At 51.3% G+C, this 14,758-nt stretch overlaps 4 protein-coding genes across 4 annotated transcripts; 2 read left to right on the plus strand and 2 right to left on the minus strand.

Annotated features, from left to right (window-relative positions):
- Positions 1-6,988: 6,988 nt before the first annotated feature.
- On the plus strand, positions 6,989-7,873 carry TRIVIDRAFT_174573 (uncharacterized protein; the record flags this gene model as incomplete). Its single annotated transcript, XM_014094593.2, has 3 exons — positions 6,989-7,351; positions 7,442-7,569; positions 7,645-7,873. 3 exons carry the CDS (start codon positions 7,097-7,099, stop codon positions 7,871-7,873), a joined length of 612 nt encoding a protein of 203 aa, XP_013950068.1.
- Positions 7,874-8,083: 210 nt separating this feature from the next.
- Positions 8,084-9,197, minus strand: TRIVIDRAFT_39233 (uncharacterized protein; the record flags this gene model as incomplete). Its single annotated transcript, XM_014094594.1, has 2 exons — positions 8,084-8,908; positions 8,967-9,197. The coding sequence occupies 2 exons, from the start codon at positions 9,195-9,197 to the stop codon at positions 8,084-8,086; spliced, it is 1,056 nt and encodes a 351-aa protein (XP_013950069.1).
- Positions 9,198-9,941: 744 nt separating this feature from the next.
- Positions 9,942-13,522, plus strand: TRIVIDRAFT_87646 (uncharacterized protein; the record flags this gene model as incomplete). The annotated part of the gene is made up of 4 exons (XM_014094595.1): positions 9,942-10,435; positions 10,530-10,864; positions 10,929-12,883; positions 13,087-13,522. The coding sequence occupies 4 exons, from the start codon at positions 9,993-9,995 to the stop codon at positions 13,249-13,251; spliced, it is 2,898 nt and encodes a 965-aa protein (XP_013950070.1).
- Positions 13,523-13,712: 190 nt separating this feature from the next.
- Positions 13,713-14,678, minus strand: TRIVIDRAFT_174581 (uncharacterized protein; the record flags this gene model as incomplete). Its single annotated transcript, XM_014094596.1, has 2 exons — positions 13,713-14,485; positions 14,589-14,678. The coding sequence occupies 2 exons, from the start codon at positions 14,676-14,678 to the stop codon at positions 13,817-13,819; spliced, it is 759 nt and encodes a 252-aa protein (XP_013950071.1).
- Positions 14,679-14,758: the final 80 nt, after the last annotated feature.

Here is a 14,758-nt window from a genome sequence, read left to right on the forward strand (position 1 = left end):
CAGCAGGTGCATGTACATAGTATGGTAGCTTGTAATACGGAACATTGCCGTCTTACATGCAGAGCTATGAACGCAGGTGATGTGCTTGCAATGTCTGTCTGGTCGTTTGGCTTTTTTTTCTCTTTTTTTTTTTTTCTTTTTTTAAGCTGCATGTGCTGCTACAAGCCTCGGCTGGAGAGCTGTTGCTCAGCTTCCGTGCCTCTAAATGACACAAGGCGTTGATAAGTGAGCTGTCTGTGCAACTGATCATAGTCAATTCGTGTTGTGCATGTCCCGATCTGTTACTGTTCCTCAATCTGCCCTCGTACCCTGTAGTTGATCTCGTGGAAGCATCGTGGGCGGTGGTTACACCACCCACGCTCCTTCTCTCAATTGTGCACCGCCTTTTTCTGCCCGTCCATGTGAAAACCCCCCAGGCATCAAGCCATTCTGCAGAATCATGCTTCACCGCCAACGCCAGCAAAGCAATCAAGCCCCTCTCCGGAATATTCCCTACGACTCGGAGTAGGCCGCACGGCATTTCCCAGGGTATCCAGCTTTCCATCGCATACATACCTGTCGCCATATCATGTTACTGGCGTCGGCCCATGCCAAGATCGTTCCGAAGACCCCTATACCGGCAATAAGGGGATGTGCTTGCTGCTTGTCAGTATGCATATACTACTAGGTAGGTCGGCTTTCTCCGAATACATGTATCCTGCATCTGCCGAGTCAATCAGGAGATAAAGAGAGGATACCACAAAGGAGGGCCATTTCGGGGGGGCCATTAACAAGCACCTGCGGGTCGGACAAGGCAAAAAAGCTTCGCCAATGTTCACCATGGCTCTCCTGGACGTCAGTCATGATGTGAGTGTGGCATCATCTCCAAGGTAGGGGTGCTGATGGATGCAGTACCGCTGGCCGCAGGGGGCTTGTGCAGCCCCTAGCTACGATATCAATCAGCATGGCAGCTCGAGTGGCTGCACGGTACCGAGCTCGAAAGCATGGCGATGTGCATGTGCCAATGGCACACTTCTGCAGCATTTGTTTGTTTCCAGCCATAGCCCGCCATCACGACTCCATACTGTGCAACCTCAAGACGGACATGACCGTCCATCGCCTATCTAGTGATAGTCTCGGAGATTCTACTCGGCCCGCTCCTATAGTAAACTGTCCCAAGGATCTGGATGTTGCTAGCTGAATGTAACGGAATCGAACACTCGTTATTACCAAGTCGGTTGCATCCGACTGCTCAGCAGCAATTAATTACTGCTCTCCTGGTATAGCGACACGGAGCGAGCAGTAGCACCAAGTTCAGGCAAAGCACCGAATTAGTCTCTCATAATATGGGATTTCATTTTATTGGCGAAAGGGTGGCGGTAGACCGATCTAGACTACGTGTACGGAATATCGGACTCTGGAACGCTTCCATGTTCCTCACGTTCACGAGCGAGGCAAAGAACCCTGTGGAGCAACAAACAGGCAAACCGCCCTCTTATTCAGGCATCCGCGTTTGTTATGTTGGTCGGCCCAATACTTGATGAGCCCTCTGACAATCATATTTCTACCTTTGCGACGGCCCCGGGTACCTTGTGCTTGCAGATCCGCTGCTGTTACACACACACGGAAGAAGATGACCGATTTCCAGAACCAGTCCAGAGTATGGAGTACCCATAAAAGTACCGCTTGTACCAGGTGCAACGTGCATTGGGAATGCCAAGAGCTACAGTTATCTTTCTCATCAAGCTTCTCTTTCCTTACGGGAGTATCAAGTGTGCATTTCAGGCACCGGGCAGAGGACAAACAGCAAGGCTGGTCTCGGCAGAACTCTGCAACGGAAACCGGGGCTTCTCCCCTGACTGTTATGCGTACTGTGGTGCTCGGTAGAAGCTTCACGTTTCTAGAATGCGAATGCGCCTTTCCGAAATTGGTATTCCCCACAGTCTCCGTTCATTCTCGAAACAAAGGGGACCTGGTGACAGTGCGAATTTCGCTTGGCCATTGTGTGCGGCTCTCTGGTGAGGCACAAGGGTGCCTTGGCTCTCTCGTCAACGGAGCAGGGGGAAGCTTACAAGTACACACACATCGACGATCGGTCCGTTCCACTCAAACTTCGGCCAACTGTCGCCTTCGTGCCGTCCGTACGGAGGACAGAAGAACCCCGGCACGGCTCTACTCTTGACACGTAGCGGAGCACATTTCACAGGCCGGAACGCATCCGTTATTGCCATGGATTAGTCCCGCCAGGGAAGGGGCAGTCTAAGATTCAGAAGAGCAATGAGAAGGCAGCAGTATGATTCTGAAGCAGGCAGAAAATTTCTTCCCTTTACGGAAAACGACAAATCTGTCCAGTGGCCGAGAGGTATCCATCATGTGCCATCTCAGTGCCGCGCCCATTCTATAGCCGCGGCACACGCATGCATGTGCTTCGTGTGCCATTGCAAACGAAAGATTCACGCGCACGATGATACTATTAACGTGCTTCTGACAGAGCACAGTATGAATTGCATGGTAAAATCTTGGGATGTCACTCCAAATCTACTGCTTGTACAGGTGGTACTCTTACTGTACAAATGCTTCCTAGGTGGGAAGACAGACCCTGACAGGGACTTTGGTTTTGGACATTTCAGGCAATTTTCCATACGCCGGCTGATTCCTTTGAAGGAATCCCAAGAACGGACCCTTGTCTCGCCTACTCGTACAACGGAACACTTGGCGCAGCTAGTTCTTTGGGCTTCCAGCAGAGCTTCCATGGCTGCGGCAGACGGCTCAGATGCACACATGCTCACGTACCACGCTCATGCCAACGCACAGGTCCTCGTACACATGGGATTTGCGCCATACTAGAAGCTATGGAGTGGTACTTGTCCGCATCCAAGCAGGATTGCCCCCGGCACGCCCCACTGCGTGTGATCAGCCATGTGGATTTGGAAATAGCTACGCCTGGCAGAATCTTCAGCGGAAGCTCTGTTGCATCCTGTCAGCCGCCTCTCGCGAATCCAACCCCGGTTTACAGCAATACTCGTAAGGCGATAACAGAATAGTGCCGTCAGCTTGCGATTCAGCACCCGCCCTGTGGCTACCTACAACAGTGAAGGATCACCCGTAACGAAAAGTGTTGCTAGTACATACTTGCACAAGTGGTATGGCTTGGCTGTTAATCCCTGTTCCGGATGGCCTTCCGCTGGTGAGATGAGAGTAAACAAGCAAGGCCTGTGGTTGGTTACCAATTTTTGGGAATAGCGGAATCGCCCAGCCGTCCATTAAATGAAACAATTGCCAGTAGCTCACGAGTCCTGCTAGCTGTTGGGGCAAATTTGCTGCCAATTTTAACGAGTCGTACTCGGACAAGCACATACGACGTCCAACCAGCGGACAGATGATTTGTCGTGTTCAACTCGCCTTCATGGCTCTGCGATGGATCGCGAGTCAGCTTCATGAGAACCAGCATTGTTGCTCCTGTCGCCATAGAGCACGGAGCAGAATTACGGAGCACGGCAATGCGCCAGCTGCATGCCGAACGGTATCGCCGCGTTCGCCTCGCCGCATCTTGAGCTGATAGATGGAGCCGGAGAAATGCTAGGCATTTACCTTTGCGTGAACCTTGTTTTTCTCCTCCATCTGCATCGTTGTGGGTTGTGATTCATGCATACCCCGACTCCGAGTATATGCATCTACTTTTACGGACAATGCCATCAAGGGGTCGGCAGCAGGAGCCGGTCTGTGAATGTGGTCGTTTCAAAACAACAAAGCGAGCTGCAACGCAGCTACACTCGTTCAGGTACCTGCAGTAGTCAGCAATGGCGCCGTTGATACCACGTTCTCTCCCCCCCTTCTTCAAGACCCATGTCTTTTCTTCAAAAGGCGGGCTAATTTAAGTCTCTGATTTGGCTTAGCTTTGCAGTCTTATTCAACAATTAACGTTGAGTAAAATTTGCACAACCACCTGAGCGTTGGGTGATGTCGAAAGACGAGAAATCACACTGGTGCCATTCCATGATACAAGCAATCTCTCCTATTGAGTCTCACTCCGTACGGCGGGCTGGATCCGGACAAGGCTCTCTCGTCTGCTGAGCACGTTTTACCTGGAGACGGGATCCACCTATCCATCGTGGTGGGCTTCTTTGCGATTCCGCTAGGGCCATGGCGCCGGGGAGCGTTTCCGCCTCGGAATTCCTCCTGGGCGACGAGTCTCTTGGCGTTATGGAAAGAAGAAGAAGGAACGAAAGGATTTCTTTGGGACCCAACGGCCTGGACGTCGGTCAGAGGCAACCGGCGCACGGCGGAGCTCGCTGATAACCGTCGGCCATAACTTCTCCGTCCTAGCAGGGGTCTGAATGAGGCCAGCTCGCTTAATTGGGCATTATTATGATGGAGTAAAGAACGGGACGGATTAATCTTGGCCTTCTGGAAGCCCCTTTGGTCACCTGTCATGATCTAAATCTATGGCACTAAGCAGCTAGGAGCCGCAGGCATATTAGATGCTACTTTTACCATGGTCAGGTGCTTGAAGGCCCGTATACAGAGTATATGGCAATCAATCTCGGCATTCGAGAACGTGCCCCGGAAGGACTTGACTGAAGCAGTTTTATGCGATGGAGCATTCAAGGGTGCGTCCGTGTGACTGATTCACGTTCACCCCATGTGGAAATGCTACTTGCTGCTGCTGCCGTTGAGTCTTGGCATGCCTACTACGGACCTTGTTTCTGCTCGGCAATAGCACAGGCGCAGGTACAATAAGTAAACGTAACTCACATACAAGCTGAGCCTTGTAATCAATCCCCAGGATCGTGGATACGCGAGCAGGGCCGGCCTTGTTCCCCAACGTACGGAAGAGACGGTTGCGGCCCTTGCAGCACGCCACGTCACATGGAAATGTCATGTCATCGTGTGACTTCGGGGCTGCCGCCGGGGTTGAGCAGCGCAGCTCTGAGACATTCCCTACGGTGATAATACTCTGGTGGGTGGGTTTTGTGCTTGCTGAGAATGCCAATATGAGGTGATGGTTAGTGTTGAATGGACGGCTCGTTCGACGGAGGAGAGAAGCGCCACCTGATGGCGGGCAGGTTTTGGCGATATTTGATGCCAATGCGGATATTGAGCCTTGCGGGGGAAGTGTTACGTATTACTTCGTAAGTGCCAGAGTAAATAGCTTGAGGATGCGGATACGGATACGTCTTTGTGCGAGACGTTGTATGTCCGCATGCGATTCGGATCTACATTGAAGAATCTATCTAGCTCACAACACATACGGGTTGAAGAGAAAAGAGAAAAGAGGGCAGGGTTCGTATAAGTTATGATGTTCTGATCAACATCTCTTGGTGTAGGGTAAGATTCCACATAAATATCGGCTTATGTTGTTGAGAGAACAAGAAGTAATCTTTCATGCGTGTGGGCATAAGGGCGTATGTAAAATATAAGGTGTAAGCTCATACTCAATCTTGATACTTTGTTAACGACTGACTATGTAGACTATCTGAATGAGCGTTGTGAAATGAATTCTAAGTAATATTCTCGATTCCTGGTTTGACCAAGATTGTTGGCCAAGTTGAGTTACGGGATTTCCTGACTTGTCTTCGTGCCGTAGTTCTGACACGATGTCGACCACAGACGACGTTAACGGGGTCTAGGCCATTTAGTACAAGAAGCACTTTTAAAGCCACCACCACTTGAAACACATTCCCCTAATTTGAAGGTCATTTGGTGAGCTTGGTTTGGCGGACAGTCGAAATTCGTGTAGAAATGGCATTGGCAGCTGGGACCGCAATCGCCAAAATCCGCAATTAGCTGGTTGTTCGTACCAGATAATTCGAAATTGTAGCACGGCGTGTTGTCGCCCAGGTTAGTCTACCATGGGTTAAAAGAAGTAACGTAGTTTTGGCAGTCGCCTTTCTCATACATGTTGACTTGAATGGAGGCTGAGGCAACCACACTTGCCACAAACAACAGGCTTAGAACTAGCAGCATATTGTATTTAGGTGGAAGCAAATTGATGGGAAAGGTTGGAGAGACTGACCTCAAGTAACAGATTTTGAAGGATAGAGATGTTGGCTTGCTTGATGTTAAGTTGCTGCAGAGACAGTTTGTATAGGAGAAAATTCAATAGTAAGAATTTGAATGGAATTTGGATTTTACCTTTTTTGTTAGGTGATGAAAACTTTACCATCATCTACAATTGCTACACCCCTTGTGAAGTCAGTAATTAAAGTGGAACTTGGTTACTCTATAATATTAGTGGATGGAAGAGTGTTAGATGCTTCACGAGCCTTGATCCCGATTTGATACCTCCTCCGCCATTATAAAGAGGTGTATACATGATTCAATTCTCTACACTCGTTAGATGGCTTAGATAGGTAGTTGTCAACAAATCAGATTGAAACCTAGAGATTTCTCTACTGCTATTACTATCTGCGTGACTACACTGCCCGATACCGGTTGTACCTGGAGTTTGTAAGTCGTTACGGCTATTGCTTATAGAATTCCATTAATGGTAACAGCAACTGAGTTAACGGTTGGAAAATACTAGTCACCAAGACGCACGATGTTATTACAGTATGGAAATTTGATATGAGATGCTGATATAATCTGCAGATATGTCTTGGGTAACATGATGAGAATGAGCTGTCGAAGAGGTTTTGCCTTAAGTGCAATATGAACACATTAGTAGCTTAGGAACCACGCGTCCGAGGTTAGCATGTATTAATTAAATTGAATTGGTAGCTATAAACATGGCATAAATTGCCAATGCAACGTATGATGCCTATTTCCACCGTCATCACATTTGTTTCCAAGCAGCGTCCCCAGGTGAGGTGAGATAGCCTGTGCTGTTAGTCAGGTACGGAATATACATCTTCAGCAAAGCGCAGCCACGAGTACCCCACTAACGGCCAGCTGGGCAGCTTTCCTCCCCCACAGCCCCTCCACCCGTGACGCAGCATCATCACCAACCAGACGAGCTTCCCCAATCCACCTCCAAAGCTACAGCCTCTCTCTCTGTCTGTCGCCCAATCGAACACCTCTCCTCCCGCCACCTCTCCAGAAGCACCCAGAAACAGCAACTGGGGCAGTCGACAACAAAGAATCCTCTCTCGATAACGCACAACCCCCGAGCCTCGCCATGTCAATCATCCAGCAACACACCGCCGCGTCCCTCAGCGATGCCTGGCGCACCGTCAACATCGACATCCTGACCGAGGACTCGAGCGTCAACTTCGACACGTCGACGCTGCACCCGCCGCAGCCCGAGATTGCCGAGGCCGATGTGCGCACGCTGGCGACGCAGGTGCGCCAGCTGCTGAGGGGGGGAGATGCGGAGGGTGCGTTGAGGGGCTGCCTGGAGACGCCGGTATACAACGGAACGGATGCTGCAAAGGTATTTGCTTTCTGATTCTCTCTCTTTGGTGTGGATGTGAGTATTGGGAGGCATGTGATGGGCTGATTGGGACGTTTTCGGTTTCTACAGGAGGCACATCTACAGACCATCATCGAGGTGCTGCAGTCTATCAAGGCGAGCGACATGACACCGCTGCTCAAGGGCATCTACGCGGCCCCTGGCGGAAGCGAACTTCTCGACGTGCTGATGAAGTACATGTAAGTCACGAACCATGTCACCCGGAGAGAAAAAGGGGGAGGAGAAACAAGACGGGAGGCTGACGAAGCCTATAGTTACAAGGGAATGGCCAGCGGTGCTCCCGCAACCGCCGCCGGGCTCAAGTCCCCATCGAAGGTGACGCCGCAGTCCACGGGCTTCAGCCAGATTGGCTCACGGCCCGGTGCGTCCAACGAGCCCGCGTCGGCCGCCATGAGCGTCCTGCTGAGCTGGCACGAGAAGCTGGTTGAGGTTGCTGGACTGGGATGCATTGGCCGAACGATGACGGACTGGCGGAGGGTGTAATAGCGCTGTTGGATAGGTATATAAACGGATTGCGAAACCATGTATAGAGGAGTGCTGAAGGAGCCCAAGGTGTTTGCTTTACTTTCCAATGGAATAATGGCTACCAAAAGATTTCTTATGGTATCATGGCCATCCAATGGCCAATTGACTTATTAACTTGTTTAAAAAAAAGTTTGAAAATTTCCATTATTCATACATGTGGTATACATACTACTTCTTCTTTTCTAAAATATCTTTTAGATTCGTCTCTCCACTTCCTCTAGCCAGCGGCTTCGGCTGGTTCTCTCCCTCACGCCAACCAATCATGTATATAATTCTAAAGGTGGCAGGAATCGATCCGTCCGGGTTGCCATGCAGGGCCCGATATATGGCGTCGTTGGCAAGGAGAACGTCTCTCCGGATGGGCCCCATCTCGCGGTTCAAAATGGCATTGTTCTCGCCCATGGCCTGGAGATCTTGCATCAGGGCAAAAGTGTCGGGGTAGTCGACAATGATGTCGTCGACGTCCACCGTCAACATCTTGAAGCCTGCTTTCTGCAGCAGGCCGCCCACGTCACGCACGTCGGCCAACGGCGAGACGTGGGGGGACATGCCGCCTCTCCGTTCTTGTTCCGCTAGCTGTAGTGACGTCCGAAGCTCAAAGAGCGTATCGCCTCCCAGCATTGCGCCGATGAAGGGGCAGTCTGGCTTGAGGATGTTGTTGATCTGGGATAGCACGCCGGGCAGATCGTTGATCCAGTGTAAGCTCAGGGAGCTCAGCACAAGGTCGAATGACTCGGGCTCAAAAGCGATGGTCTCTTCATCGTCCACGACCTGTCGAGTAATGGCAATCTTCTTGTTGAAGTCGTGGCTGGCATCTCGGTATAGCCTGGCCTCGGAGGAATCGGTTGCGATGAGCTCGCCAATGCGGTCCGACAGCGATGCTGACAGGGGCGTGTTTGGGTCAGGATCGGGGTTCTCGCGCGTCAGGGCCTTTGCGACATTGCAGGAATTCGCGCCGAGGTCGAGAACCTTGGGGAAGTGTCGTTTGATATCCTGTCAAGAGTAAGCTTCGAGTTTGGCTTCGGATTAAGCATGACTGGTTGGGACTGACAAGAAGCCTCTCCGTGAGCCGTATCGCTACCTCGTCCTTGAGATAATCTGCCTGACGGCTCTCTTCCGGATTGGAAGCTGCGCGCTCCTTCTGAAGCCATTTTGTGCGTCGATCAAAGACTTGGAATCGAGTTGATCCGGAGGCGACCGCATAGAAGCGGCGAGGGGCAGCTGCGAATTGGGTTCTGTTGAGAGGGGCAAGCCTGGTGAGGCTGCCTTTTCCCCAGCTCATGAATGTGGATGAGCGCCACGTGGACATGACATGCTTATCTGCAGAGCAAGTCTGGAGGTTTGGTCAAGTCAAGCTTGGTGAAGAGAAAGAAGCAGTGAAGCAATGACGCCAACCATTATCGATTGCATCAAACCAAATGCCAACCTATGCAATCCATAATTTCTTAGAGGGCTTCACAGCGCACGGGCCACCGGCCACAGCGTCGCAGCCGCTGGCGCTTTAGCGGCCAACTCGCTACAGAAGCTCCTAATTAGGCTCCACGCAATGGCCAAACGGCCCTCCATCGATCCTTCGACCTTCTCCGAGCCGCCCGCGAGACGCGACTCTTGATCTCTCCAAATCGTGACCAACAGAGGCTCCACGCAATCGTCCAGCCGCTGTTTCATTCCCTCTGGCGCGCTCGTCGGTGAGGAATCGTCTTCCGGCATCAGATCCATCATCTCGTCTTTATCTCGTCTTTTTTTACGCAGCCTGCTCTGTCCCCGTGAGAGCCGGCAGCATCTTATCGCACAAGACCGAGACGATTACATATCCAGCCTTCGCGACGCCGTCGATGCTCGCCGCATAGACCAGACCGACGCAACCGATCCCGCCTGACTATGCGATCCCCCCGATAGGCGATTGGTGTCTGGCTTTGCCTCCCGCAAGGATTTAATTACCGCGACAGCTGCTTCGCAATCTGTCTGAACCCATCGATTGAGGAGTTAAAATAACGAGGTCCGAAAAAAAAAGGGGTCCAACATGTCGTCGTCCGGATCTGGCTGGATTGGCCGCTCCAGCAGCGGCAATGCCAACATGCGAGGCCTGGTGCAGTTCATTGCCGACTTGCGAAACGCGCGTGCCCGTGAGCTGGAGGAGAAGCGCATCAACAAGGAGCTGGCCAACATCCGCCAAAAGTTCAAGGACGGCAACCTCAGCGGCTACCACAAGAAGAAGTATGTCTGCAAGCTGCTATACATCTACATCCTGGGGTGGAATGTCGATTTTGGCCACCTCGAGGCTGTCAATCTGATTTCCGCCAACAAATACTCGGAGAAGCAGATTGGCTACCTGGCCATGACGCTGTTCCTCCACGAGAAGCACGAGCTGCTCCACCTTGTCGTCAACAGCATTCGCAAGGATCTTCTCGACCATAATGAGCTCTTCAACTGTCTCGCTCTGCATGCCATTGCCAACGTCGGAGGTCGCGAAATGGGAGAGGCTCTCAGCGGAGAAGTACACCGGCTGCTCATCTCGCCGTAAGTTCCAACGCACGCGCACTCGTTTTTGGCAGTGGAAAGGGTCGTCTGGAAAACTCGAGGATGGAAAAGCTGACTAGTGAATACAATTTAGGACTTCCAAGTCGTTTGTCAAGAAAAAGGCCGCTCTCACCTTGCTGCGACTGTACCGAAAGCACCGGGACATTGTACAGCCTCAGTGGGCGGAACGAATCATCCATCTTATGGATGACGACGATCTGGGCGTTGCGCTGTCCATTACCTCTCTTGTCATGACTCTGGCTCAGGACGACTTGGAACAGTACAAGGGAGCCTACTCCAAAGCTGCAGCTAGACTCAAGCGCATCCTGATTGACGGCGAGTACACTACCGATTATCTGTATTACAAGGTCCCGTGCCCCTGGCTTCAAGTCAAGCTTCTGCGGCTTCTGCAGTACTTTCCTCCTTCAGGTACGTTGATGCCCCCTCAAGCTGTGCGCAGTGAACATACTGAATGCTGACGGTGGTTGTGCAGAGGATACGCACGTGCGCGAGCTGATTCGGGAGTCTCTGCAAAAGATTCTCAACCTCGCCCTGGAATCGAGCAAGAATGTGCAGCAGAACAACGCCCAAAACGCAGTCCTCTTTGAGGCCATCAATCTCATCATCCATTTGGACACGGAACAGGACTTGATGAAGCAAATCTCCTCTCGCCTGGGACGGTTCATCCAGAGCAGAGAGACGAATGTTCGATATCTAGGTCTCGAGGCCATGACGCACCTTGCCGCAAGGTCTGAAAATCTCATACCGATTAAGCAGCACCAGGACATTATTCTCAGCTCTCTCAAGGACCGTGACATTAGCGTTCGCAGAAAGGGTCTTGATCTTCTCTACAGCATGTGCGACTCCACGAATGCCCAGGTCGTTGTTGGCGAACTTTTGCAGTTCCTCCAGAATGCAGACTTTGCCATCCGTGAGGAGATGGTTCTTAAGATTGCCATTCTTACGGAAAAGTATGCCACTGACGTCCAGTGGTATGTCGACATATCCCTGCGGTTGATTGCCATGGCTGGTGATCATGTTAGCGATGAAGTGTGGCAGCGAGTGATTCAAATTGTCACCAACAACGAGGAGCTCCAGGTTTATGCCGCCCAGACTGCTCTTCAGCACATCAGAGCCGACATCTGCCACGAGACGCTGGTCAAGATTGGCGCCTACATTCTCGGAGAGTTTGGCCATCTCATTGCGGATCAGCAGCGGTGCAGCCCCATTGAGCAGTTCCTGGCTCTGCAGAGAAAGCTGTCGGGATGTTCATCGAGCACACGCGCCATGATTCTTTCCTGCTTCATCAAATTCGTCAACTTGTTCCCGGAAATCAAGCCTCAGCTTGTTCATGTTTTCGAAATCTACAGCCACACTCTGGATTCCGAACTGCAGCAGCGAGCCTGTGAGTATCTGAGCCTGGCGACGTTGCCGACAGATGATCTTCTCCGAACAATGTGTGACGAGATGCCACCATTCCCCGAGCGAGAATCGGCTCTGCTGTCTCGCCTGCACCAAAAGCACGCCGGCACCAGCGACCGACGGACGTGGGTTGTCGGTGGCAAGTCTGCCAATACTGAAGCGGAGCTCAACATGGCTAAACCTGGCGGTCTTAAGAGGACATTTAGTTCTGCTGTTCCGCTCAACGGGAACAAGGCCAATGGTGTCAACGGTAGCCATGCAAACGGCGCCTCTGATCTTGCCGGTCTGGACATGAGCTCGCCGACAAGCGAGCAAAAGCCGACAAAGGCACCGAACCTGGCCAGCGCTGCACATCTGTCTCCCGGGTGGGAAAAGGGCTTCAACAGGCTCCTGCTCAAGGCTGAGGGTGTCTTGTACGAAGACGCCCAGATCCAGATTGGCGTCCGGTCTGAGTACCGTGGACAGATGGCCTGCATCATTGGGTATTTCAGAAACAAGAATCCGGGAACCATTACCTCCTTCACCACGACGTTGGACTTGGATGAGAGCGAAAAGGGCAAACTCACCTGGGATGTAAAGGGTCTTCCCGAGAGCACGCTCGGTCAAGGGTCACAGACACAACAGGTCATCATGTTTGAGGCCAAGAAGGTGTTTGAAAAGAGCCCGACAATGCGAGTCAGCTATTTGGCTGGTGCGCTGCAGGCACTCACGCTGAAGCTCCCTGTCACCATTCACAAGTTCATGGACCCCGCGGAGCTTTCAGCTGAGGATTTCTTCAAGCGGTGGAAGCAGATCGGCGGCGGTTCCCGAGAGGCTCAAGGCATCTTTGGCCTCTCCGGTGGCAAGAGCAGCGCCAGGGAACTTACTGAGAGGTTCGTGTCATCGACGGTTGAGGGCTTTAGATGGCGCCTCCTTGACATGGTTGACCCCAACCCCAAGAACGTTGTCGGCGCCAGCGTGCTTCATACCTCGGAAGGCGGCAAGTTTGGCTGCCTTATGCGGCTGGAGCCCAATTACGGCACTCAAGTAAGTTTCTCCCCCCCCCGGTCCATTTTAGAGATTTCTTCGACATGATGCTTTTGCAAAAATCAAAGTATTTGCTACTTCAGAACCTGCGGGTCATGAGACAAACCTATTCACCTTTGCCCTGATCGTCAATTATCATTATTTCTCCTTTGTATATGGCATGACATAAAAAAATGAACGTGCTGCTAACACGGCGCTATTAGATGATTCGATTAACGATCCGAGCCACGGATGAGTCGGTGCCCCTGGTTCTTCTTAAGCTCATGCAAGAGCGGCTCTCCGTCGGAGTGTCGACGTTGCCTGAGAGACACGAGCCTCCAACACGACAAGACATATCTGACGCTTTTGGGAGTGTAATGGTTAACTAATTATTATTATTATTGTTCTTTTTCTTTTTCGAACCAAGCTTGGTTTCTTTATTTTTTGGAATATGTGACAATAACTACAACTACATGACTGACTAGGAAATGTCTTGGCACGCATGGAAGCATATTGGCGTTTGGGGGAGAAGCATGATGATACTAAGTGCCTTGGACGAAGATTTTTGGAGTCGATGAAGGGGCGAGATTGAGGGCATTTATTCTCTGTATGTAGTTTAGTTTTTTGCCCCTATGAAAGCGGCTGTTTTTCTTTTTTTTTAACCACCCCACTGTTGTAACGTATAGTGTTTATGAAAAGGGGACCTTCTTGTTGATACCAACTTTTTTCTCATATAATATGTGCTTGCTGAGTTCTCTGCGGTCGATTATAGTTTCAAATAAGTCACTCGATAGCATTTATTGAAATGGCCTCCTCTTGTGGTTGGTGTCGTGTTATGTGCATTCGATTTATATAAGTATTCTTTCCTTTTCTTTCAATTTGTATCTTACGGTTTCTACACTTTTATCTTGGCATCTATTCTTTCCTTTTCTTTCAATTTGTATCTTACGGTTTCTACACTTTTATCTTGGCATCTGCCCTGGCCGGCCTCTGTCCAAAGATGGTGCTGCCCACTCTCACTTCACTGCTTCCCTGAGCAATGGCTCCCTCGAAATCCTCGCTCATGCCCATGCTCAACTCCAAGGTATCGGGACCCAGGCCGAGTTCGCGGGCCACCAAATCCCTCTGCGCCCTCAGAGTCTCAAAGTCCTCGTTTTCATTGTCCGGAGTAGTGGCCTTGCTGCGGGCGATGGCGCCAATGGTCATGAGGCCGAGCAAGTTGAGCCCGGGGCAAGACTGGACGATTTCGCGGCACAGAGAAACGGTTTCCTCTCCCGGAGCACAGCCCGATTTTCCCTCCTCGCCCGAGGTGTTGACCTGGACATGGACGTTGAGCTTCCCGAGGGCGGGATTGGCGGCGCGGGCGGAGCTGAGCAGCTGGGCCTTTTTCAGCGTGTCGACGCTGGAGACGCAGAAGAGGTTGGGGATCTTGGCCAGGTTCTTGCAGTGGCCGGACTGCAGGCCGCCGATGAAGTGCCAGTGGATGGACCGGGGCAGCAGCTCTGCCTTCTGGGCGAGTTCCTGGGCGTAGTTTTCGCCAAAGTGGGTGTGAGAGGCGGGAGCTTGGTGGAGGGCGAGGATGTCGTTTGCAGGCTTTAGCTTTGAGACGGCGACGAGACGGACCTTGAGATTTTTGGAGCCCTTTAGCATATATATCTTTGCCTGAGAGAGCGTGTATATAAAAGAAGAGTAAAAATCATGTTCATCAACCATTTCTAGTGCTTACATTTCGGCCGTGAGCAGCTGCTACGATGCTTTCCTTGACGGCGCTGAGCTGGGAGATGAGAGCTTCAGCTCTGGTGGGGTCGATTCGCATTTCTTCAGTAGCCTCGTCACTCATTTTAACACACCACGGGGGTTTGAATAACTTAAAAAAAATATATGAAAAAATAAGTT

The sequence above is a fragment of the Trichoderma virens genome (assembly GCF_000170995.1).
Source record: "Trichoderma virens Gv29-8 chromosome Unknown TRIVIscaffold_91, whole genome shotgun sequence".
NCBI lineage: Eukaryota > Fungi > Ascomycota > Sordariomycetes > Hypocreales > Hypocreaceae > Trichoderma > Trichoderma virens.